This window comes from Talaromyces amestolkiae (assembly GCF_001896365.1).
Source record: "Talaromyces amestolkiae strain CIB chromosome Unknown scaffold20.1, whole genome shotgun sequence".
Lineage (NCBI taxonomy): Eukaryota > Fungi > Ascomycota > Eurotiomycetes > Eurotiales > Trichocomaceae > Talaromyces > Talaromyces amestolkiae.
In genome coordinates this window covers 552,185-574,735 of record NW_024468056.1, presented here as the reverse complement: position 1 = coordinate 574,735, position 22,551 = coordinate 552,185, and the positions used below count along the sequence as shown (strand labels likewise).

Sequence of the window (22,551 nt, the reverse complement as noted above, 5' to 3'; positions counted from 1 at the left end):
GAGAAGTCGTCAACCTCGAGTCACAATGGAGACCCGCCAGAAACGAGAAATGAGAGACGGGAGTAAGAGACATGAATCACGAGAAACCCATGTCATTGGAAGCTCCTAGAGTCGCCAGAGCCATGCCATAGCGAGTCATGACGGAGACCAAAAGCCACAACATAAAAAATTCGCCAGAGACGTGAGATATGAGCGGCGAGAGACACGAATCACGAAAGAAGTACGACATGGAACTTTCCAAATTCGAATCGCGAGACTTCCCAATCTTGTCTGTCCCATCAAATCTAGTGTCCAATATCACGTGACGTAGCTGTTCCGGACCCTTCACTCAAAGTGGCCAGGCTAACACCAAATCTCACACGAGCAGTCATCCATTCGCTGATTGGTCGAGAACTCGGAACAGTACATCACGTGATAGCTTATATTGGAGGGAAGACGAAGAGAGACTATTAGACTAATCTAGCATTCGGCTATTATCATTGGTTTTCGGCAGAAGCAAAAATGGGTCTGAAAATTCAAAAATCAAAAAATTTCCATCGCTGTGTTTCCTTAAGCCGTCCGCCCCTCCATCTCTCGTCCTGCACATATAATTGTCAGAAGCAACCTCACTTCTAATCGTGTGTGTTTGCTCTCTAAAAGTATCCTTTCTTTTATATTTCTCTCTATCCTTTTGATCGTTTTCTCCTACATCATGTCTGACGAGGTCTACGAGGGTGCCATTGGCATTGACTTGGGTGAGTTTGTTGTTCTCGTTTGTGCGGCTGGGATGAGAATCTGCAAAATCCCACGTTGCGACGGAGAACTCACAGTTCGTCAAAAGATCATCAATCGCTGACTCGCCTTAGGTACTACCTACTCTTGCGTTGCCAACTATGAGGGCGCCAATGTTGAAATCAGTACGTTCTCGCCCACGATCGATCGTCCACAAATGCAGAAATTTCTGGGATCGGGTCAATTAACAATTGAATTTTTATAGTTGCCAACGAGCAGGGAAGCTTCACCACTCCTTCCTTCGTCTCTTTCACCGACAAGGAGCGTCTTATCGGTGAGGCCGCCAAGAACCAGGCTGCCATGAACCCCGAGAACACCATCTTCGATATCAAGTATGTCACAATATGTTTCTCTGTGGGTAGCCATGAAGTAGGGCTAACGTAATCCAAGGCGTCTTATCGGACGACGATTCGAAGACCCCGTCGTCAAGAAGGATATCGAGTCCTGGCCCTTCAAGGTCGTCGACCAGGGTGGAAACCCCATGGTCGAGGTCGAGTACTTGAACGAGACCAAGACCTTCTCCCCCCAGGAGATCTCCTCCATGGTTCTCACCAAGATGAAGGAGGTTGCTGAGACCAAGCTCGGCAAGAAGGTCTCCAAGGCCGTCATCACCGTCCCCGCTTACTTCAACGACAACCAGCGTCAGGCCACCAAGGACGCCGGTGCCATTGCTGGCTTGAACGTTCTCCGTATCATTAACGAGCCCACTGCCGCCGCTATTGCCTACGGTTTGGGTTCCGGAAAGTCCGACAAGGAACGTAACGTCCTTATCTACGATCTCGGTGGTGGTACTTTCGATGTTTCTCTCTTGAACATCCAGGGTGGTGTCTTCACTGTCAAGGCCACTGCTGGTGACACCCACCTTGGTGGTCAGGATTTCGACACCAACCTCCTTGAACATTTCAAAAAGGAGTTCACTAAAAAAACGAAAAAAGGTTTGTGGATTTCCATGTTCTCTCGTTTTTGTTATTTTTCTGTTTTCGCCTTTTTTTTTCTTGCCCTTTAGTACTCTGTTCACTTCCGTTGTTACGTGAGAACCCTTCCATTTCCATGTCTATCCCTGGTTGTGACTCTCCATACCGTGTCTCTGGACACGACTTTCTATGTCTTCGTTCACCATGTCATGACTCTCTCGCTACTCATTTTCGCGTCTCTGGCGACTATCCATGTCGTGGGTCTCGCAATCCCGATGTTGTGGCCTTTGGTGTCTGGCGAGACTCTTGCCACTGTTGAAGCTTCCGTGTTGTGGCTCTCAAGATTAGTGTCTCGCGCTTCTCGAGTCTCTCACGAGACGGGACTTCTCGTCACTCGTGAGTCCTCTTGGACAGTGCTTTCGATAGCGTTACCTCGTCACCTGTGATTCTTGTCAGACAGGACTCCTGGTTGGAGAGGACTTCGCGTCACTTGTTAGTCTTCTTGGACAGCATTATCGAGAGCGTTACCTCGTCGCTCGTCGTCAGACAGGACTTTTCGTCACTCATGATTCTCGTCACTCTTGTCGCTGTAGACATCTGTGGAAGGATTGAAAAGTACTCCCATGACCTTCACGTCTGGGATATCGTCTCCTGCAGTTGTCCATGGCGCCTACAGTACGCCCCACGAGTCTCCTCCGACTCTCTAGAGCGTACATGCGCAGAGTCAGTGTATCACTTTCTGAGTGTCACATTTGTCACCGCATCGCTTGTGATGCCAAAGGAAGGGCTTTGGACGTACCAGGCCTCTTTAATCTCGTCGCACTCGATGATACTGTCTTGCATCATGTCATTGTTTCTTTGCAAGACGCATTTCACGAGTTGTTCTGCACAGTGTTGTCATGCTCTTCGTGGTCATTTTGGTGGTCGGTCTTTCCACGTCCATGGCTCCTTCCCTTTTAGTCACTCCTTCCTCATGTGCCTTGACATGGTCGTGCCTTCCTCTTTCGTCGCTCTTTCCATTTAGACACAGCGTCTGGCACTCAACATCATGGCACACACGGACATCCCCAAAATTTCCCTCTCCTCACTCTCTCGTCGTCTCTCGTCTCTCGCTCTCATCGCCGTCGTGTCTCGTCGCTTGTCGATCTTGTCACTTGTCAGTTGTATTCGTCACTCTAGTCGTCTCTCGTCTCTCTACTCTATTCCCCAAGGAATGTCGTCTACCACCTTTCAAGGCAATGATGTCGCAGAGTACATGCTCAATGTCAGTTGGCGTTGTCTCAATGCCCCTGCTGTGTGGGTCAGTCCACGATTCCCAATTGTGGCCCCCACAAGACCTGACTTGTCGTCTCTCTTCCTTTGTCTCGGCTTCACATTCTGTCATGGACTACTTGATGTTGTCCAAGCAAATGAACCGCCCTCTATTGAGTGGTTTGAGGCACTGCCAAACCAGACACTCTCAGACCAGACTCCAAAGAACTCTTGGGGTATCTATGCCCTCGTCCTTCGAAAGAATGGTCGTCGTCCAGGTCTCTATATCGGGTCAGGCACTGCGCAGCATGGAGGAATCAAAAATCGAATCCTTCATTATTCTCGTCCTTTTCCAACGTCCGCCGCTCTACACGTTAAAAACTATATACATGATGGATACTCTATCGTCCATTGCAGTCTACTCGCCTGGTGTCCAATGCCCTCTCCAGGACAGGTACCGAGACTCCGTACTGCCGTTGTCATCATGGAGGCAGCTTTTACATCCATCTTCTGGGCCCTGCCTCGCCGTGACAAGTCGTACGGCCTGGATGCCACATGTCCGTGGCCTCGAGTCTTGTTTGGATGGGACGGCTTGTGTTCACACAGTCCTTTACTCGAGGGTTTTCGGTCCAACGAGCACGACCTCGGAGTGTCCCCTGAGGAACTCGAGCAGATCGCAGCTGCCGTCAAAGTCAAAGCTCGTTACTATGCCAAAGAGTATGCAAAAACATACAATACAACTCCCCAGTTCAAGGCCAGTCAACAACGCAAAAACCAGAAACAGCGACCCCGCACGAAACTTCATCAACAAGAAGCTGTTGCCACCAAGACGTACTATTGTGCCGTTTGTGACGTCGCATTCCGTGACAATGCGTCTCTCGTCCTACACAACAAGACTAAGCGACACCTTCGGATACTCGAGAGAGGAGACGCTCCTTATGTGTGTGAGCCTTGTGGAAAGGTGTTTACCTATCCGTCTGATTGGGAAGCACACGAGAAGACTATCACCCACATCAGGAACACACCTCACCTTGGAAGCGAAGAGTCTCGTACACAACCTCGCGACAAGACGGCTTTCAACTGTGTACCTTGTGGTTTTTCCACCACAGAGGAGAAGTATCTCCGTCAACACGAAAAGACTGCGAAGCACATTGAGCGTCATAAATCGACGATCGAGACCGGAGACTTCGTCGAGACCAAGGACATGCCATTCAAGTGCCACCCATGCAAGTACTATAGTCGTTGGGCGTCCTCCTTTAGGAGACATGAGAGAAGCACCAGGCACATTGCTAGAATCTCACGTCAATGGTTAGCGAAACTCCGTTGTATTCGTCACTTGATCATTAGTCATGTCCTGTACTGTCCACGTCTCTCGTCACTGTCCACACGTCTCTCGTCACTGTCCACGTCTCGTCTTTGTCCACGTCTCGTCTTTGTCCACGTCTCGTCACTTCCACATCTCGTCATCTTTGACGCTTTCTCTTGTTTCTTACTTGCCACTTTTGTCTTTTGCATGTTTTCCATTAGTGCTGCAGACAATTTGCTGACATAATCTAGATCTTTCCAACGACCCCCGTGCCCTGCGTCGTCTCCGTACCGCTTGCGAGCGTGCCAAGCGTACTCTTTCCAACGCTACCCAGACCACTGTCGAGATTGACTCTCTCTTCGACGGTGAGGATTTCAACGCTCAGATCACTCGTGCTCGTTTCGAGGACCTTAACGCCAAGGCTTTCTCTGGCACCCTTGACCCTGTTCAGCAGGTCTTGAAGGACTCTGGCATTGCCAAGAGCGCCGTTGACGAGATCGTTCTTGTCGGTGGTTCCACCCGTATTCCTCGTATCCAGAAGTTGCTCAGCGACTTCTTCGACGGCAAGAAGCTCGAGAAGAGCATCAACCCCGATGAGGCTGTTGCCTACGGAGCTGCTGTCCAGGCCGGTATCCTCAGTGGAAAGGCCACCTCCGAGGAGACCTCTGACCTCCTCCTTCTCGATGTTGTTCCTCTCTCCCTTGGTGTCGCCATGGAGGGTAACATCTTCGCTCCCGTCGTTCCCCGTGGTCAAACCGTCCCCACCATCAAGAAGCGTACCTTCACCACTGTCGTTGACAACCAGCAGACCGTCCAGTTCCCTGTCTTCCAGGGTGAGCGTACCAACTGCGAGGACAACACCTCCCTCGGTGAATTCACTCTCGCTCCTATCCCCCCTATGCGCGCTGGTGAGGCCGCTTTGGAGGTTGTCTTCGAGGTCGACGTCAACGGTATCCTCAAGGTTACCGCCACCGAGAAGTCGTCTGGACGCACTGCAAACATTACCATCTCCAACGCTGTTGGCAAGCTTTCCAGCACTGAGATTGAGCAGATGGTCAACGGTATGTCACAGGTCAACCTATAGCTGTAGATTATTTCTAATGTTTTTACAGATGCCGCCAAATTCAAGGCTAGCGACGAGGAATTCAGCAAGAAGTTCGAGGCCCGTCAACAACTCGAATCCTACATCTCCCGTGTTGAGGAGATCATCTCCGACCCCACCATGTCCCTCAAGCTCAAGCGTGGCAACAAGGAGAAGATTGAGTCTGCTTTGAGCGACGCCATGGGCCAGCTCGAGATCGACGACTCCACCCCCGATGACTTGAAGAAGAAGGAGTTGGCTCTTAAGCGTCTCATCACCAAGGCCATGGCCACCCGCTAAATATTTTTGCTCCTCCCAAAACCACCTCCCTCTTTCTCCCTCCAAGCATCGATAACCTACCTATCGCTCGCCCTATTTCACGACTAATCGTTTTGAAACACCGTTTTACCTTCTTCAATATCCGGAGAGTTCTTGAGGTCATTTTCTTTTGATACATTTGCGGGAATCCTGAAAAGGGCAAAAATTTAAAGTTGCGGAATGATAATGAAACTTGTTTTTCCTATGTCTAACTTCTCTTGTCCCTTCTAGATGGGAAACAGGATCTAAAAATTTGATGACTTTTTTCCATGATTTCAAACAATGATTTCAAAAGGAGAGCAGATGAGAAAGCCAGAGGAAGGGAAAAACATGGTCATGTACGAGTCATAAAGTAATGATTATGCCTTTTTCTCCTTTATCTTCTGCAACAAAAACCGGGCGTTTCTCTACATTTAGTTTGTTTTGGCGATGAGAAATGTTTGGTCTTTTTTTTTATCCGGGTTACGACTTTCCATAGAATCAAATTTGTGTTTTGTTCATTCGTTTCATTTCGTATACTTGTAAAAGAGTAGGGTAAACTTGAATGGTCTAGTCTATTAACGTGGTAATGGTATTGTACATGCCGCTTCTGTGCACATCATGTTCCTGGTTGCTTGCTTTTCAATTTCGTCCAGCCACTGGTTCCGCTGGGTCGAGTAGTATTGCTACTAGATGTAGTCGCAGTTGTTGAAGTCGGGGATGTACGCATTGGCCTGATACTGGCAGTATCATCCGCTGCCTCTGTCGAGGCGACTTCGGTAGCTGTCGTCAATGAAGTCTTACTTTTCCTATCCTCTGAAGCTGGGTTCGCAGTATCTGTATCGCGACTACCTTCAGCAAGGTCATCCCACTCCTTCTCCTCCAGCAATTCCCATTCTGCATTTGCCATTTCGCCCAGTAATGCTGATTTCAGTTTATCCGCAATTTTGGCCGGTGGAGGTAGTTTCCACGTCTTCATAAACTCGACGCCTTCTGATGCACCAAGGAAGGAGTGTGAGGTGCCGTGCGAGTAGTGTCCTAGCATGGGGAATGATTTCGTTCTCTGGATGGTAGTTTTTGGCTGTTGTAGGTTGGCAGTCTTCGGGCGAGCAGAGACGGTCTCCCGGCTAGATATTGCTCTCGTTGTAGTGGTGGTATTGGAATTTTGGGCTGTTGTGGGTGATACCAGGAGTTGCCACATGTTCTTGCCGATGTTGCAGATATCTTCCCAGGAATCAGAGGCTATATTCAGGCCTTGTGTGCGGCAGAGCCAGGATACGTTCCAGGCTAGGAGGGAGACTCCCTCGATGAAAAGGGCATACGTCGCTGCTTCTTCTTTGACTAGTTTCGGAAGCGTTTTGTCAACTGATAAAGGCCGAGGTCGGTGTTTACGAGTATCGCGCGGTTTGAACTGTGTGTATGGATGGTAGACATCGCTCAAGTTATCCTGCGCCGAGGAATAGGATGCTGCCGGTGGGAAGATTGCCGGTGTTGCGTGATTACGGTGAGGTAAGACGATCTCTGCAGGCAGTCGGAGGGAAAGATAATGGGAGACAAGTATGAGTAGATGAGAGATGTTGGATAGAGCCGTAGATATTTGCGACGGTGAGGCACCTTGTATATCTGTTAGAAAAGAGAAAAACCAAAGGTTTTATAACATACCATTCAGACTTCTCAAGTCGACAATCTGCACACCTCCAATATAGTATTTCTCGCTCTTTCTTCCACCTTCTCGTTTCCCAGCCTCCTGCCTGAGACCGTATAAGAAGGCAGCCTCGCGACACAAGAATATCCTCGATTCAGCAGTTTTATTATGTAATGAATGCCAGAGATGTTCCGTCCTTTTGATTCCATTCTGAATATTCGCCAACGCAGCATTCCGTCGATCGGTGAGCTGGAAGTTCGCGGACTCTGCGTCTGACCGGCGTTGTTTCAGCTGCAGTTTCATCTGGCGGATCTGAGCTTTCCGCTGTTCATTCTCAGTTTTCAGTGTGTCCACACACTCTCGTATCGTACGAATCCGTTCAGAGGCCCGAGCCTGTTCTGTCTGGGCCGCTTGGACATCCCATTTCGGATTCCCTTTACGATCTGTTGGATTCGCATTTGCATTTTGTTGCTGTCGTCGTCGTTGCAAATCTGTATCTCCAGCTACCGCCGCCTCTACCTCTTTCCCTATCGACTCCTTCTCGAGTAGAGCCCGGGCATTCTCATATCTGAGCGTATACAAGTGGCTCCGGGCACAGGTGGGACAGTAGAACGGCGTTCGGTTGCTGGCAGAACAGTTACATACGCTACAACTCATTTCAAGCAGCGTTTACTAGGTCTGCTAGAGAATACAAAGTTGTTGCTGTTTCCTGTTCTTCCATGATACGTATGAGGACGTCGACGAGGTACGAGGAATGGGTTTGACGTGCTGGCGTCAAAGGAAGTATGATCGAGAAAGATGGAATCAGCCCTCATGGCTTTGAGGTATTGGCTGTAGGACGAGGCAGTGTTTACGCCATAAGGTTGTCATATGAGTATAGATGAAAGTGACTGGAGGAAGTTCATGTGGTTCGTAGCCCCGGAAGCGACATGACGGCATAAGCATAAGCGATAAGTCGATAACAATGGCGCTAGTCTGAAAATAGTTAGTATACTATCGACACTAGCGTGATTCATAAGTTACCGATATCGGATTTTAGAATCATGTGCATTCATATACTTCGACGAGGCCTCTCTTCAATTTATCTTCTACGAGGACCGAATTTGAACCAGTTCGGCTGTTTAGAATGTATTGAACCTAACAAAAAGTCATTCCAGGACTTTCGTTGATATAAGGTACCATGCTGTTCCTCAGTTGAATTTTTATCGGAAGGGGCGCACTAAGTATCACGTGGGTGGGCTCCTGGACAACGCTAGGGTTTAGATAGATCTGATAAATATGCCAGCTAGACCAATCAGTCATTCAATTTTTCCTGGATAATATCTTGTCTCTACTGATATATGCCTTGGGCACTTATTCATTTCACGATACTCTAATTGCGCCGGGACTATCTCGCCCTCTCTTTGTTCCGAGCTTGCCATGCGATTGAGACATCTGCTATACTTCCGCTATCCGACAAACCAGGCATAAGAACCCGACGATTGTTGGCTTCTCCGCGCGGAGCGTTCAGGGTAATTTTTTGGTGGAAATAAAAAATGCAAATCTGCTAGCCAGCTATATTACTTTTACAATGTTCGAAGGAGCCATACAGGCGCGAGCCGGTAGGCATTTATTCATTCGGAGGATTTGAAACCCCCATCTGACCAACACATTATAGACGCGGATGGCTTCTCGTCCTTATTGCAAGATATCCCGCTTCAAGCTTTGCAGTCTGAGCTTGCGCGCCGTATAGAGTCCAGGGCGTCTGGGGGTGAAGAAGATGGATCGACATGTGGTTCCGAGAAAGCTGGATACTACAACACGTCAGCTCACGTTTTTGCATTATTCCTCATCCTTGTTCTCAGCACATTAGGTTAGTCGATCAGTCGTCTCGGATATGCCCGGAAACTTTAGAACTAACCATCCCTCTCATAGCATGCTCATTCCCAATTCTAGCGCGTCGATTTCCCGGATTACCTATCCCGCGACACTTCCTCTTCTTCTCCAGACATTTCGGCACCGGGGTCCTCATAGCCACGGCATTCGTCCATTTACTTCCTACCGCTTTCAATTCGTTGTTGAACTCATGCCTACCGTCTTTTTGGACCCATGGGTTCCCGGCAATGGCCGGGTTTATAGCTATGTTGTCGGTGTTTTTGGTTGTCACAGTTGAGATGTTCTTTGCCAGTCAGGGCGCGGCGCATGTTCATAGTAAAGATTATGATGAACTCATTGGAGGAATTTCTTCGAGGGATAATAGGAAGGAGCCGAAACATAGAGGGCGCGAGGATTATATCCATCTGTCGAATCAGGATCAAGGTATGTTTTTGGTTGGCTATTCTGGGAAGTACAAAGCTAACGATCTCTAGCGGCGACAGAAAGTCTCATTCAATCCCCGACATCTACAGGCCAGAGCGCCTCCGCAAGTAACGACGATGAGCTTGATATGGAAGAACTGGGCTCCTATGCAGATGACGAACCAACCCCCAACCAACGACGCACCAAACACGTCCGTCAAGGAAGCGAGCCCGTCGCACAACTCCAAAACCCTCAAAGGCAGCTCCTCCAGTGCCTCCTGCTCGAAGCCGGCATTCTCTTCCACAGCATCTTCATCGGCATGGCCCTCAGCGTGGCCACGGGCACATCTTTCATTGTATTGCTCGTGGCAATATCCTTCCACCAAACATTCGAAGGCTTCGCACTTGGATCGCGAATCGCTTCTCTGATTCCAAGCCTCTTCCCACCATCGTCCTTTAAACCATGGCTGATGGCCTGCGCATACGGCACGACAACACCAATCGGTCAAGCCATTGGCCTTGTTCTGCACAATATGTACGACCCAGCCAGCGCCACGGGACTCATAATGGTCGGATTCACCAATGCCATTAGCAGCGGTCTGCTCCTCTTCGCGGGACTGGTGGAGTTGCTTGCAGAGGACTTTTTGAGTGAGGAGAGCTATGAGACGCTCAATGGGTGGCGGAGAGTGGAAGCTTGTCTTGCTGTCTTGGGCGGGGCTATGCTCATGTCGATTGTTGGTGCTTTTGCTTAGTTGCGATTGCGCAATTAGAGATAAGAACATTTATGTATGTATGTATTTATAGTTCAGAATATGATTAGACCTTCCAATGTTGTTATGATTACTGGATACTGGAATTGAGTGATACTCAAGCTCTTCAAAGAGCAAAGAAATTTATACTTGTCATAGTAAATATATTGAATGATTACAACTATATTGATATCTCCATGAAATCTAACAGACAAACAAAGGAAACCCGTAACTATCTTTTAGTTCGTTAAACGCTAGGTAAATGCACCTCTTCATTCATTACAAGAGAGACTCCAAAACAAGAGCACTGGCACCGCCACCACCGTTGCAAATACCAGCGCATCCAAGCTTACCACCCTTGGTCTTGAGAACACCCAAAAGTGTCACAAGGATACGGGCACCACTGGCACCGAGAGGGTGACCAATAGCAACAGCACCTCCGTGGATGTTGACCTTGTCTTCTGACAGGTTGAGCAACTTCACGTTGGCGAGGGCAACGACGCTGAAAGCTTCGTTGATCTCGAAAGCGTCGATCTGGTCTTGAGTGACACCGGCCTTCTTGAGAGCCTTGGGAATGGCGAGAGCGGGGGATGTGGTGAACTTGCTGGGTTGTTGGGCAGCGTCGGCAAAGCCGAGGATCTTGGCGATGGGCTTGAGGTTGAGTTCTTTCAACTTGGCTTCGGAGACGAGAACGACGGCGGCGGCACCATCGTTGAGGGGGGAGGAGTTGGGTGCAGTGACGGTACCGGATCCGGGGATGAAAGCAGGCTTGATTGCGCGGAGCTTATCAGGGTTGAGCTACACAAGAGTCAGTATTGTACCATTACGTAGAAGTTCATGAATGGCTTACGTTCTTTGGTTCCTCGTCCTGAGAAACGGTGACACCAGGCTTACCTCTGAAGCCGGGCAATTCAATAGGAACAATCTCGGCATTGAGCTCACCACTCTTCTGGGCAGCCTGGGCCTTCTGGTAAGAACGGATGGCATACTCGTCCTGTTGCTCACGGTTGAAGCCGTGGTCCTGGGCACACTCTTCGGCAGAAAGACCCATGAGCTCCTGCTTGTATGCATCGGTAAGACCGTCCTTCATGATTCCATCGACCAAGTTCTGGTGGCCGTATTTGGCTCCGTTACGGAGACTGGGGAGGTAGTGGGGTGTGTTGGACATGGACTCCATGCCACCGGCGACGACGATATCGGCACCGCCGGTCTGGATATGCTGGACTCCGAGCATGACGGCCTTCAAGCCGGAAGCACAGACTTTGTTCACGGTTGTGCATACTGTGGTATCCTGGAGACCGGCACCGAGGGCGGCTTGTCTGGCGGGATTCTGTCCAACACTTTAAAGGGTTGTTAGTTCCTGGGAAAGATACGACGGAGAGGTGGGTGGATATTTACTTGGCAGAGAGCACATTTCCAAAGAAAACTTCCTCGACATCAGCGGCGTTCACACCTTCAGCCCTCTCCAAAGCTCCTTTGATAGCATGGGAACCGAGCTGGGTAGCAGACAAGGACGACAAGGAGCTGCAAGAAGAGAACGTGGCAATTAGCAAAGTTTCTTCGGTTTGAATCTCGTATGATCATTCAAGAAAGCAATTGAGTACTTACCCAAGGAATGAGCCCACTGGGGTACGGGCAGCAGAGACGATGTACACAGGGGGGAGAGACATGGCGGCGAATGTGATAAGCGCGGGGGGTGAAATTATAGAAGATGGAGAAAGAAGCTTTAATTCGAGGGATACAAAAAGGATTAGTATAGAGAATAGGTAGAACAAGAGATCGTCTTTCTCAAGTACGGGTTTAAACAAAGAGATTCTGAAAAGTGTGGAGTGTAGAGAGGTCGACAGACGAAAGGAAGGATCTCTTTATACTATCGGAACTGATGCACAGCGGGGATTGGCCTAAGGTGCTGGCAGTTCCTGATACGGCGTATTACGGTGAAATTGAATTACCCATGACATTGCTATAGAAAAAGAGCTGATATACACCTTGAATACGGTTTTTTTGGATCTTGTCTCCAAGCTCATTGGACAGTCGAGCGGAGTCGGTGAACTCGGGGATGCAAACAGTATGATTTCTACTGTGTAGAAATCAGTATCATATCACTAATCGCTTCAGAGCGCCCCCCAACAGATGACAGCGTCAATAATGGTGCTAGGCAACATACGTATTTCAAGTGAGCGTCGATTTGTTCATTCCTTTTGGCCGAGAATATTGAACAAAATATACTCCGTAGACCGCATCAAGATATGCTTTGTAATGTAATGATGTATACATATCAGTAATATTACTACAGTACAGAAAAAAATACTCACCGCCTAGCTAAATTCTGCCAAGGTTATCATTTTAAGATTATCAGTTTGCACGCTTGCGCCTGCGAGATATAATCTTTGCGACGTCCAGAGTTGTTAGAGCTGGTCATAGCAACCCTGCTCAATTTTTAGACGCCATGGATGACCTTTACGATGAGTATGTTTTCCCCTCAACACGAAATCGAATCCCTTCGTTGAATTTTCCGTCCAAGTTCAAGCTAATATCTGCATGTAGGTTCGGTAACTACATTGGCGAGGGTGGACTGTCAGAGGAGTCAGAAGCTGGAGATGTCCCTGCAACTGGCTATGTCTACGAAGACCTGGAAGAAGAGGAGGAGGAAGTCGAGCCCGCCGACCAGTTGATGGAGGTTGATGGTAGGTCTATGAAGAGAAGAGCTCACGCGACTGCAAAACTCACAAATTTCGCAGAAGGTCCGTCGAATGCGGTCATTTTACACGAAGACAAACAATATTACCCCAGCGCACAGCAAGTATACGGAGCCGACGTCGAGACTTTAGTACAAGAAGAAGATGCGCAACCACTTACGGAACCGATCATCAACCCGGTAACGCAAAAGAAGTTTTCGTTAGAGGAAGCCGATCTTCCTCCCGTTTTCTACTCGCGAGAGTTTATGGCGGATTTGCTCAATTACCCCGATCAAATTAGGAATATTGCGATTGCGGGCCATTTACATCACGGAAAGACGGCTTTTATGGACATGTTGGTTATGCAAACACACGACATCAATGAGAGGCTGGAGCAACGTACAGGCAAAAAGCGAGACGAACAGTTGCGATACACTGATGTGCACTTTCTTGAACGCGAACGACAGTTGTCTATCAAGGCTGCGCCGATGTCTCTCGTCTTGCAAGGAACAAAGGGAAAATCATATTTGTTCAATATCCTGGACACGCCAGGTCACGTCAACTTTGTCGACGAAGTCGCAGCCTCGCTACGCTTAGCGGACGGCGTCGTGCTAGTTGTGGATGTTGTCGAGGGTGTACAGGCCAACACCGAGCAAATCATCAAATATGCAGTGTTGGAGGATCTGCCAATGACCCTGGTGGTCAACAAGGTCGACCGATTAATCCTTGAGCTCAAACTACCACCGAACGATGCTTACTTCAAGTTGAAGCACGTCATTGAACAAGTCAACTCTATCATTGAGAATACCATCCCAGGAATGGGAGAAAGCCGACGGTTGAGTCCGGAGAAAGGAAATGTCGCTTTCGCGTGCAGCTCGATGAACTGGTGCTTTACCTTGGAGTCATTTGCCAAAATGTACGCTGAGCGTCATTCAAAGCTCGATGGTACTGAGTTTGCAAAGCGATTGTGGGGAGACATTTTCTATAACCCTCGAAGTCGCAAATTCACGCGCAAGGGCGTTGAAGAAGGGTCCAAGCGGTCGTTTGTCAACTTTGTCCTTGAACCTGTTTACAAGCTCTATTCACACACGATAAGTGAAAGCCCAGAAGATTTGAAAGAAACGTTGGCCAGTTTGGACATCTACCTCAAACCATCTCAGCTCAAACTGGACGCAAAAGTGCTTCTGTCTATAGTCTGCGAGAAATTCTTTGGTCCAGCCACCGGATTTGTCGATATGTGTGTGCAGCACATACCATCTGCCGTGGAGGGAGCATCACGAAAGCTGGAACACTACTACACTGGACCTCTGGATACACGGGTTGCGCAGTCCATGGCGAAGTGTGATTCAGAAGGACCACTTGTAATTCAGGTCACCAAGCTGTTTAATAGTTCCGACGCTTCAAAATTCGACGCCTTTGGTAGAGTCATGAGTGGTGTTGCCCGACCCGGGCAACCGGTTAGGGTACTTGGCGAAGGCTATTCTCTCGACGATGAAGAGGACATGGTCAATGCAACCATATCTGATACCTGGATCGCCAACTCGCGGTATAATCTCCCGACCGACGGTGTCCCTGCCGGCAATTGGGTGTTACTTGGTGGTGTGGATAACTCGATCATGAAGACTGCAACGCTCGTTGCGCCAAAATTCGAGTACGATGAAGATGCTTATGTTTTCAAACCAATTCGCCATATGACTGAATCCGTGTTCAAGGTTGCTGTAGAGCCTATCAATCCCTCTGAACTGCCGAAAATGTTGGATGGCCTTCGCAAAATCAACAAGAGCTACCCTTTGATATCCACCAAAGTGGAAGAATCCGGCGAGCATGTCATTCTAGGCACAGGAGAACTTTACATGGATTGTGTGCTTCATGACCTCCGCAGACTATATGCCGAGATGGAATTGAAGGTGTCCGACCCAGTGACAAGATTTTGCGAGACTGTGGTGGAAACATCCGCAATCATGTGCTACTCTATCACACCGAACAAGAAGAATAAGGTGACCATGATTGCGGAGCCGTTAGATGATGGTATCGCAGAAGACATCGAGAGCGGCCGTGTTCGCATCAAGGACCCTATTCGAAAAGTGGCCAAATTTTTCGAGGAGAAATACGAATGGGATAGATTAGCAGCACGCAGTATCTGGGCGTTTGGTCCGGAGGAGAATGGGCCGAATATATTGCAGGATGACACGCTGCCGTCGCAGGTGGACAAAAAGCTTCTGGGAACTGTTCGTGATTCCATTGTTCAAGGCTTCAGTTGGGGAACGAGGGAGGGTCCTCTGTGTGAAGAACGTAAGTTGTTATCCCCTCTAATCATACTGAACATGAAATAACTTCTTCCAGCTATTCGAAACACAAAGTTCAGACTCACAGATATTACCCTCGCTGACCAAGCGATCTACCGTGGCGGAGGACAAGTCATTCCCACCACCCGTCGCGCAGTCTATTCATCCTTCCTTATGGCGTCTCCACGATTAATGGAACCGGTATATGCTTGCGAAATGCTCGGTCCCGCTGACGCCGTTGCCTCTGTATACACAGTCCTATCGCGACGACGAGGCCATGTCCTCTCCGACGGACCCGTAGCCGGCACACCGCTCTACTCTGTCCGCGGTCTCATCCCGGTCATTGACTCCTTCGGCTTCGAGACTGATCTCCGCATCCACACTCAAGGACAAGCAACACTGAGTCTGGTCTTTGATAAATGGAGTGTCGTGCCCGGCGACCCTCTCGACCGCGAAGTCAAGCTTCGACCATTGGAAATGGCGAGTGCGCAGGCTATCGCGAGAGACTTTGTGCTCAAGACCAGAAGACGGAAAGGATTGGCGGAGGATGTGACGGTCAGCAAATTTTTGGAACCTGAGTTGTGGCGCGGACTGAAAGATAGCGGTGTACTTGAGGGGTAGTTTTCTTTCTTGTCAAAAGCATGAATGATATCAAATATAATGTATGATTAGATTTAGTTGGCGTATGGTCGGATGTGGTCAATCAATCAATGCATTTCATCGCAGTCATCAATCTATAACATATAATACATCATTCTTTATGAATTTTATGAATATCTGAATGGGAGACGGAAAATTAAGTACAAGTCTCCAACATCTTCCCAATAACTCCCATAAGCGTCCCATTCTCCAGCGCCGCCGCAACCCTCTCCTTATCCGCAAGCTGCTTGTTCACTTCCTCCGCGGTACTATGCGTGCCTTCTTTGATGCGCACATCAACCCTCAACCTAGACGGTAAGGACTGCTCCAGACGTACGCGGACACCGAGTCCGATGACGGTCGCTAGACTGCAGTGTGTGATTGTGGGTGTGATGAGGACGGTGACTGTGCGAAGAGGAGAGGATGGGTTGCCGGGTAGAGAAGGTGAGATGGCGATATCAGGTAAAGAGACCACGGCAAGGGAGCCGAGGGATATAGGGTGTTCGGGATCGGAAATTGTTGAGATGAGGTCTGTATTTTCCATTCCTATCAGTACACAGTACATGCATCCAGAGGCAAGATGGAGGTTGAAGTGGGGTGACATACCATATATCTCCTGCTCGTCAATCGGCTCCTCATATACATTCTCATCATTATCGTTATCGTCACTCTCGGATTCACTGCTGCTATACGACGAGCGAAGTGCGAATGGATCCGTTAAATCGGGCAGCGCGAGATCGTTGTAGAACACCGTCCCCTCGTAATATTCCTGTCCCGCCACCAGTGCATTTTGGGCCTTGGACGATTTGCGCTGGCGGGTTGGGAGGTCGGTTGTACTCAGGATGGTCGGGTTTGCGTTTTGAATTTCTGCCATTTTGTGCGGTCTATCGTTTATTGTTTCAAGATCTCGTTATGTTGAAAGCATTGAATGGCGTCGTACTTAGTAGTAGTCTGTAGTCTATGATTACCATGATCGGCGCGATAAGATTTTGATCGATTGATTACGGGCTTGTAAGCGTACGGTATTGCGCACGGACGGAGCGTGGATAAGCTTACTTTTCCGGTGTTCGCTTCTGTATGATCCCCGCGATTCGTATTTTTCAGCTTGTATCATCTTGTCTCACAGGTACCTTGCTTGTCAATTCGCGTGAGTACTGTCCAAGTACTAATTACTCTGTAGTTGACTAGCGACTACAACAAAGAAATTGTCTTAATTCTCCGAATGGCGCTACTGAGATGATCGACTGCAAATTTATATTTGAATATATATTAAATATGCATCGTAGCAACGTCGTGTCCACACCGCATGTTCGAAGTAATTAAATCCAAGTTGAACCTAGGCACAATTCGCTAAGCTAAACTCTAGCCTCATGATTAGCATTGCATACTGCTAACTTGACAGTCCTCGCTCATACGTATTCTCATACAACTCTAGCAGAATAAATACTGCGACCCGCTGACTCCGTGTTCGCTCCTGAAATCAAAGGAACCATTTGACTTTGGCGGTAGTTACAGATGCGTTTCCGATGCTTGAGACGAACAGCCTTCGATCAACAAGAGTGCCAGTGAACACGTCTGAGCCCAGCGCAGTGTTCTCTGTTGGTTGGGTGGAGAATTGCGAGAATCATTAATATAAGATCCCAGCACGACGATTGGATCATCAGCAGACGATTTGACACAGGAGGGTCGTCCTAACTCGATGCGTCGCATACACAATACATACATAGTATTACCTGCTGTAGGAGTAAGCTCGGTACGTACTGTGTAGCTGGAGGTGCGGTCGATGTAGCAGCCGCTCCTTCCTGATCTCCCAGTCCCCCCCACCTGTGATCCGGGCTTGCATCAGGCCTCATTAGACCTCATTTCATCATCTCATCTCTCTTCATCTCTGTACACTCCATCTACCGGAAGCTCTGCTCATTCAGCTCTACTTTACCAATTGTATCCTATATACTTCCATCTCTCAACCCATCTAATCTGATCCGAGCTGGCGCATTCGTCTCGCTACTCCATAAGCGCCCACGCTACGTCCCATTTCGCACCTCCAGCAGATCCCTCCACCCCCCGCATATGACTATGCACTGATGGCCGGCCTATTTCGAATCCATCCACCGTGTCTATTTGCGTGATTGATTCGCTACGTCTTTTTTATCCACCTGCGTCGCGATCCGTCGCCGTTATCATCGTCGCTTCGTACAGCAACGCGCCATTTTGTGTCTGAATCCGGGTGCCGCGGGCAGCACACAGGAATTGCCACAACCACCTCCCACATTACTCAGCGGCGGCGCAGCGGATTCTTACATCGAGTGACACTATCGTCAGAAGATTACTTCGCGCCTATTATACTATTTCCTCGCCAGCATTGAACTGCTCGACCTCACGATAGAGACGATTTAACGATTCGCTTTCGTTCAACCCCACTCATTTCCCGCATGAAATTCGACGACGGCCACAATTGAGTACCAGAAAAGCGTTGTTTTATCGAGGATAGAGCGAACAACGGACGTCATTATATAAATTTCCGCCGTATATACCATCTAATGTCTTGATCGCACGGTGCTACGAAGTACGAACTGCTACGATACATCATCCCCCGAAAATCCTCAACTCCACCCAATAGAGTTTCAGTCGAGATCCCGAGGTTGACTGTGCAACTCAGGCCAGATATCACAATTCCTAGTTTTTTTGCGCTGTTCGCTGTTCAATGATAATATATGATACGACATGCAGCAATATACCTTTACTCCTCCGACTGGTCCCCCGCGGGAGGGACAGAAAAGTGAGATTCAGCGTCCACCGCGTTGATGACTATGGACTAACCGATATCTAGATTATGTCTTTGTTGACGAGCACAACAGGCACAAGAGACTCAAAGGTATGGACCCTGGACAGAACAATTGCGACAATCATGTAACACTAACCTTTACCAGTAATGCGCGCTTGTAATGGTTGTCGAAAGAGAAAGATCAAATGCGACGCTGCCACAACAAACACATGGCCCTGCACAGCATGCCTTAGACTGAAACTAGTCTGCGTGCCTCCAACAATAGGCCAGGATGGCGAGCAAATTGGTCCCGCGCAAGGCGGCGAGGCAGAGCCAGCTGGGTTTCAAGACCATGCGAATCAACAGCAAAGTATCCCGCAGCACGAATTGATGCAGAACAATTACGTTTCCGACGACCCTTCGCTCGCAAGCAATATACCAACATATGGAATGTATTCGTCTTATATTCCACAAAATCATGGCATGTATGCACCGGCTCAGGCGCCTGAAATCGCTGTCACTCAACATCCTTACTCAAACCAATATTATCAAATGGCTGCGTCTCAGCCGCTGCCGAGTGCAGATAGTGGTGTATTTGTCGAGCCAGAACAGTCTACTGCTGAAAACCTTAGTGAAGCACTTGGTGAGCTTAGAATTGAGGTCTCGGGAATTGGTAAGTCCAGTCCTTATATGGCAGTCAGAAATTTCTGCTGACACAAGTAGCGCCTTATATTCGACAACAACGAAAAGGATTTACAGAGCCTGGTGCTCCTGTGCAGGAGGAAGACGAAAATCTTCCTCCACTCAGCACCGGCGCTGGATCAACCATCAGGATACCACCGGAGCTGATGCCACCGAACGAAGATGTCATGCAGTATTTCAAGATCTTCTTTCAAGATATTCACCCATACGTACCCGTAATCCACCGTTCACATCTGTATAACCAGTGGCGCAATGACCGTTCCTCGATCTCTCCCTTATTATTGGAGGCATTATTTGCGTGCGCCGGCAGAATGTCCGAAGATCCTGCTCAGGGTGCTCAGTGGCTTGCGCTAGCTACTCGTAAGTCTTCAATCAACTCTCTTGACAGCCCGCTGACGACGGTAGGTCACGAGTCGAGTTTCATGGACGTTCCGCGTCTTAGCACGATACAAGCGCTACTCTTGTTGTTGAAAGCACGAGAGTCAAACCCCAAAAAGGGATATTATTACCGTTCCTGGCAAACAATCAAGACGGCGATTTCTATGTCCAAAGATCTGGAGCTCCACGAACACTATGCCACCCATAAAGAAGGAATATCATGCGGCCTTGACCCTGTAGAGTGTCTGATTCAGACAAGAGTTTGGCAGACATTGTTAGTTGTTGAAGTGATGGTTGGAGGACCTCAAGGTTTGTCTTTTGAAACCCTTTACCAACGTGAAGTTGCTAATTTGTGATCAGGACGCTCGGATTATGAAGTAGACCCTGATACGGTTGACATGCGACCCCAGCTCGACACCGTGGATGTTGATCAGTTTGAAACTGATCGTTCCCGGCAATTTTCTTATTTTGTAAAGAACGCATACCACATTCGAATTTACACGGAACTATATCACAAAATCAAGAAACAAAAAGACTGGGCCACCCAGCCTCGATTCACTCAGAACAATCCGGTTTTCAGCGACTGGTATCGAGGCCTACCGCAGGATCTTCAGGTTGCGTACCCTGAGGATGGTTCTCCTCCATGGCTCCCGTCGCATTTTGTCGGTAACATGCATACACACTATCATTTGGCTATCATAATGGTCCATCGTCCACAATTATTGGCATCCAAATTCGGCGCAGCCGATGGGGGCTGGAGGAAGCATATGCAATTATGCTACTCTTCTGCCAAATGCTTGTGTCGACTGCAAGAAGCGATCATTTCTCGCTTCACCCTACAGGGTCTCCGTTTCATGCAACGGGGCATCAATTTTACCGTTTATGCCATACTGACTTGCACGATGCTGCATCTAGTGAGTTATCATGAACATATATTTTGAGTAAGGACTAACAGTGTCAGGTCGCAATAACATCTCCAGACCCCGAATTCTATACAGATGCACGAGATTATTTTACTCGGCATATGCGTATATTGGAGAAATGTTCCGAGACATGGCCACTTCCTGAGATCGAAGCTCAAATCGATGCCTTGAGGCAGGCCTTCTCTGCTGATACCTCTCGACCGTTCGAACTTAGGGCATCTTTCCCATATGGAAGTCCATCCGAGCAATACAACTCCAGTCCGCCTCCTGCCATTGATTCCCAATACAACCAATATGGCCAGCCCAGTCCTCATCGAATGGGATATCATTCGCATTCTGCGACACCACCTACCGGTGCGGATGATTCCAAATCCGATACTTCTCAGACAACGGGCATGAGCATGCTTCAGAGCCACATGGCTAATCCACAGCTGGGTGTCCCGCTTGTGGACGAGAATAGCTGGGACCCCACTCGAATCTTCACGTAAGATATTGCAGCCTGTACATATAGGTCATATTGCTAACAACGGTGCAGTTCTTGGAATATGGCATTCCCTGTTGATACAGCAAGCGTTCCGTCAAACTCCCCTCAGATGCCATTCTCGGCCCAAGGCCAAGGAATGACTGCAGATAGTGTCCCGGTCCAATACCCAATGCAGTACACACCGCCCGGAGGCAAAGTGGTTCCCATGGATATGCAAGCCATGCCTCAGGCGACTTACGAACCTCCGCCTATTCAGCCTATCATGACGGCCCGAGACTGGCAGCAGAGTGTTGCGAGTGTTTATGATCCGCATGGAATCAAACGCAGATGGAATCACTCTGTTGACATGACAAATTATAATGCCAAGCGATCAAGATAGTTGAGTTCTATGGAAATATACAGCGCATATTTCGCCTACATGAAGATTGAATCCGACAAGATGTACGAATATTCGTCCTCGACCGGTCGTTTGCGTCATATACCCAAAGTTATTTGAACATGATTTTGTTTGTACATTAATCTCCTTTCCCATATTCTGCCTTTTGCGTATCTTTGAAGTGTGTGTTTATGTATGAGTTGTTCGAGTTGATACCCATGAATGTATTTACACGGTGTGTGGCGGGACGGGTGCGTTGGTAGTACCATATAAGTAATGATAAGTTAGTGTGTTCGTCGTTTTTGACTAGTGACACCGCGCATGTCACCAGGATGCGTACATCGATCTTCGTAAATCGCGAGTATTGCTTAACGATGGATCATGGCGCCTATTCATGTTGGCGCAGACGTTCGCCCTATGCGATACACACGCCAGTAGTCATGAGCGTAATGCCAAAATTGGTGAAAATCCAATAATGAACAAGAGGAGTGTAACAAGAACAGTGTCGAGAACGATCAAGTCCTCCTCCCAACCCCAATCCTCTCATCCCTCGACCTCACAATCCTCGCCTTATCCCCCGGCAAAGGCTTCAACTCATCATTGGGGTCATATTTTTTGCCCGAAGTATTAAGTGTGGATTCGGATTGAGCATCGCCCTCGCCTGCTCCCTCGGCGTTGAGTTTGTTGGCTGCTTCTTGCTCTAGTTTTTGGAGTCGTTCTTCTTCGAATGCGATCAGGTCTTCGGGGGTGATTGTTATGGCTGTTGGTTTGCGGCGGAGCATTTTATTTGTCAGAATCAAATATTAAGAATATTGATAAGATGTCTATTTGTGTAGAAGTGTATTGATCAATTTATCGCATGAAATGAGGGGAATGAGATGTTTGTTTATTGGTTTATAACTGATCGGAGCGGATCACATGACCAAATTTCCGGAGAACGAACTTAAGAATTATCCGGACAACTTCTGTCGTATCCATCCGTCTCGAATTGTTTTCAGCAATTGAGTTCCACACATCACGATGGAACGAATA

General features: G+C 48.4%; 7 protein-coding genes across 7 annotated transcripts; 4 read left to right on the top strand and 3 right to left on the bottom strand.

The window, feature by feature from the left end:
- Positions 1–691: 691 nt before the first annotated feature.
- BHQ10_008757 (uncharacterized protein) lies at positions 692–5,623 on the top strand (the record flags this gene model as incomplete). The annotated part of the gene is made up of 7 exons (XM_040881597.1): positions 692–734; positions 846–896; positions 977–1,103; positions 1,162–1,706; positions 3,386–4,174; positions 4,494–5,303; positions 5,355–5,623. The coding sequence occupies 7 exons, from the start codon at positions 692–694 to the stop codon at positions 5,621–5,623; spliced, it is 2,634 nt and encodes an 877-aa protein (XP_040737259.1).
- Positions 5,624–6,239: 616 nt separating this feature from the next.
- On the bottom strand, positions 6,240–7,986 carry BHQ10_008756 (uncharacterized protein; the record flags this gene model as incomplete). Its single annotated transcript, XM_040881596.1, has 3 exons — positions 6,240–7,234; positions 7,283–7,890; positions 7,958–7,986. 3 exons carry the CDS (start codon positions 7,984–7,986, stop codon positions 6,240–6,242), a joined length of 1,632 nt encoding a protein of 543 aa, XP_040737258.1.
- An 849-nt stretch (positions 7,987–8,835) lies between these two features.
- Positions 8,836–10,293, top strand: BHQ10_008755 (uncharacterized protein; the record flags this gene model as incomplete). Its single annotated transcript, XM_040881595.1, has 4 exons — positions 8,836–8,866; positions 8,923–9,117; positions 9,180–9,563; positions 9,614–10,293. 4 exons carry the CDS (start codon positions 8,836–8,838, stop codon positions 10,291–10,293), a joined length of 1,290 nt encoding a protein of 429 aa, XP_040737257.1.
- Positions 10,294–10,569: 276 nt separating this feature from the next.
- On the bottom strand, positions 10,570–11,960 carry BHQ10_008754 (uncharacterized protein; the record flags this gene model as incomplete). Its single annotated transcript, XM_040881594.1, has 4 exons — positions 10,570–11,088; positions 11,141–11,630; positions 11,689–11,814; positions 11,899–11,960. The coding sequence occupies 4 exons, from the start codon at positions 11,958–11,960 to the stop codon at positions 10,570–10,572; spliced, it is 1,197 nt and encodes a 398-aa protein (XP_040737256.1).
- Positions 11,961–12,739: 779 nt separating this feature from the next.
- Positions 12,740–15,874, top strand: BHQ10_008753 (uncharacterized protein; the record flags this gene model as incomplete). The annotated part of the gene is made up of 4 exons (XM_040881593.1): positions 12,740–12,759; positions 12,838–12,977; positions 13,032–15,260; positions 15,312–15,874. The coding sequence occupies 4 exons, from the start codon at positions 12,740–12,742 to the stop codon at positions 15,872–15,874; spliced, it is 2,952 nt and encodes a 983-aa protein (XP_040737255.1).
- A 175-nt stretch (positions 15,875–16,049) lies between these two features.
- On the bottom strand, positions 16,050–16,766 carry BHQ10_008752 (uncharacterized protein; the record flags this gene model as incomplete). The annotated part of the gene is made up of 2 exons (XM_040881592.1): positions 16,050–16,438; positions 16,499–16,766. 2 exons carry the CDS (start codon positions 16,764–16,766, stop codon positions 16,050–16,052), a joined length of 657 nt encoding a protein of 218 aa, XP_040737254.1.
- Positions 16,767–18,616: 1,850 nt separating this feature from the next.
- BHQ10_008751 (uncharacterized protein) lies at positions 18,617–21,522 on the top strand (the record flags this gene model as incomplete). Its single annotated transcript, XM_040881591.1, has 8 exons — positions 18,617–18,671; positions 18,723–18,767; positions 18,823–19,329; positions 19,380–19,718; positions 19,764–20,045; positions 20,097–20,650; positions 20,698–21,143; positions 21,195–21,522. The coding sequence occupies 8 exons, from the start codon at positions 18,617–18,619 to the stop codon at positions 21,520–21,522; spliced, it is 2,556 nt and encodes an 851-aa protein (XP_040737253.1).
- Between the last annotated feature and the right edge of the window lie 1,029 nt (positions 21,523–22,551).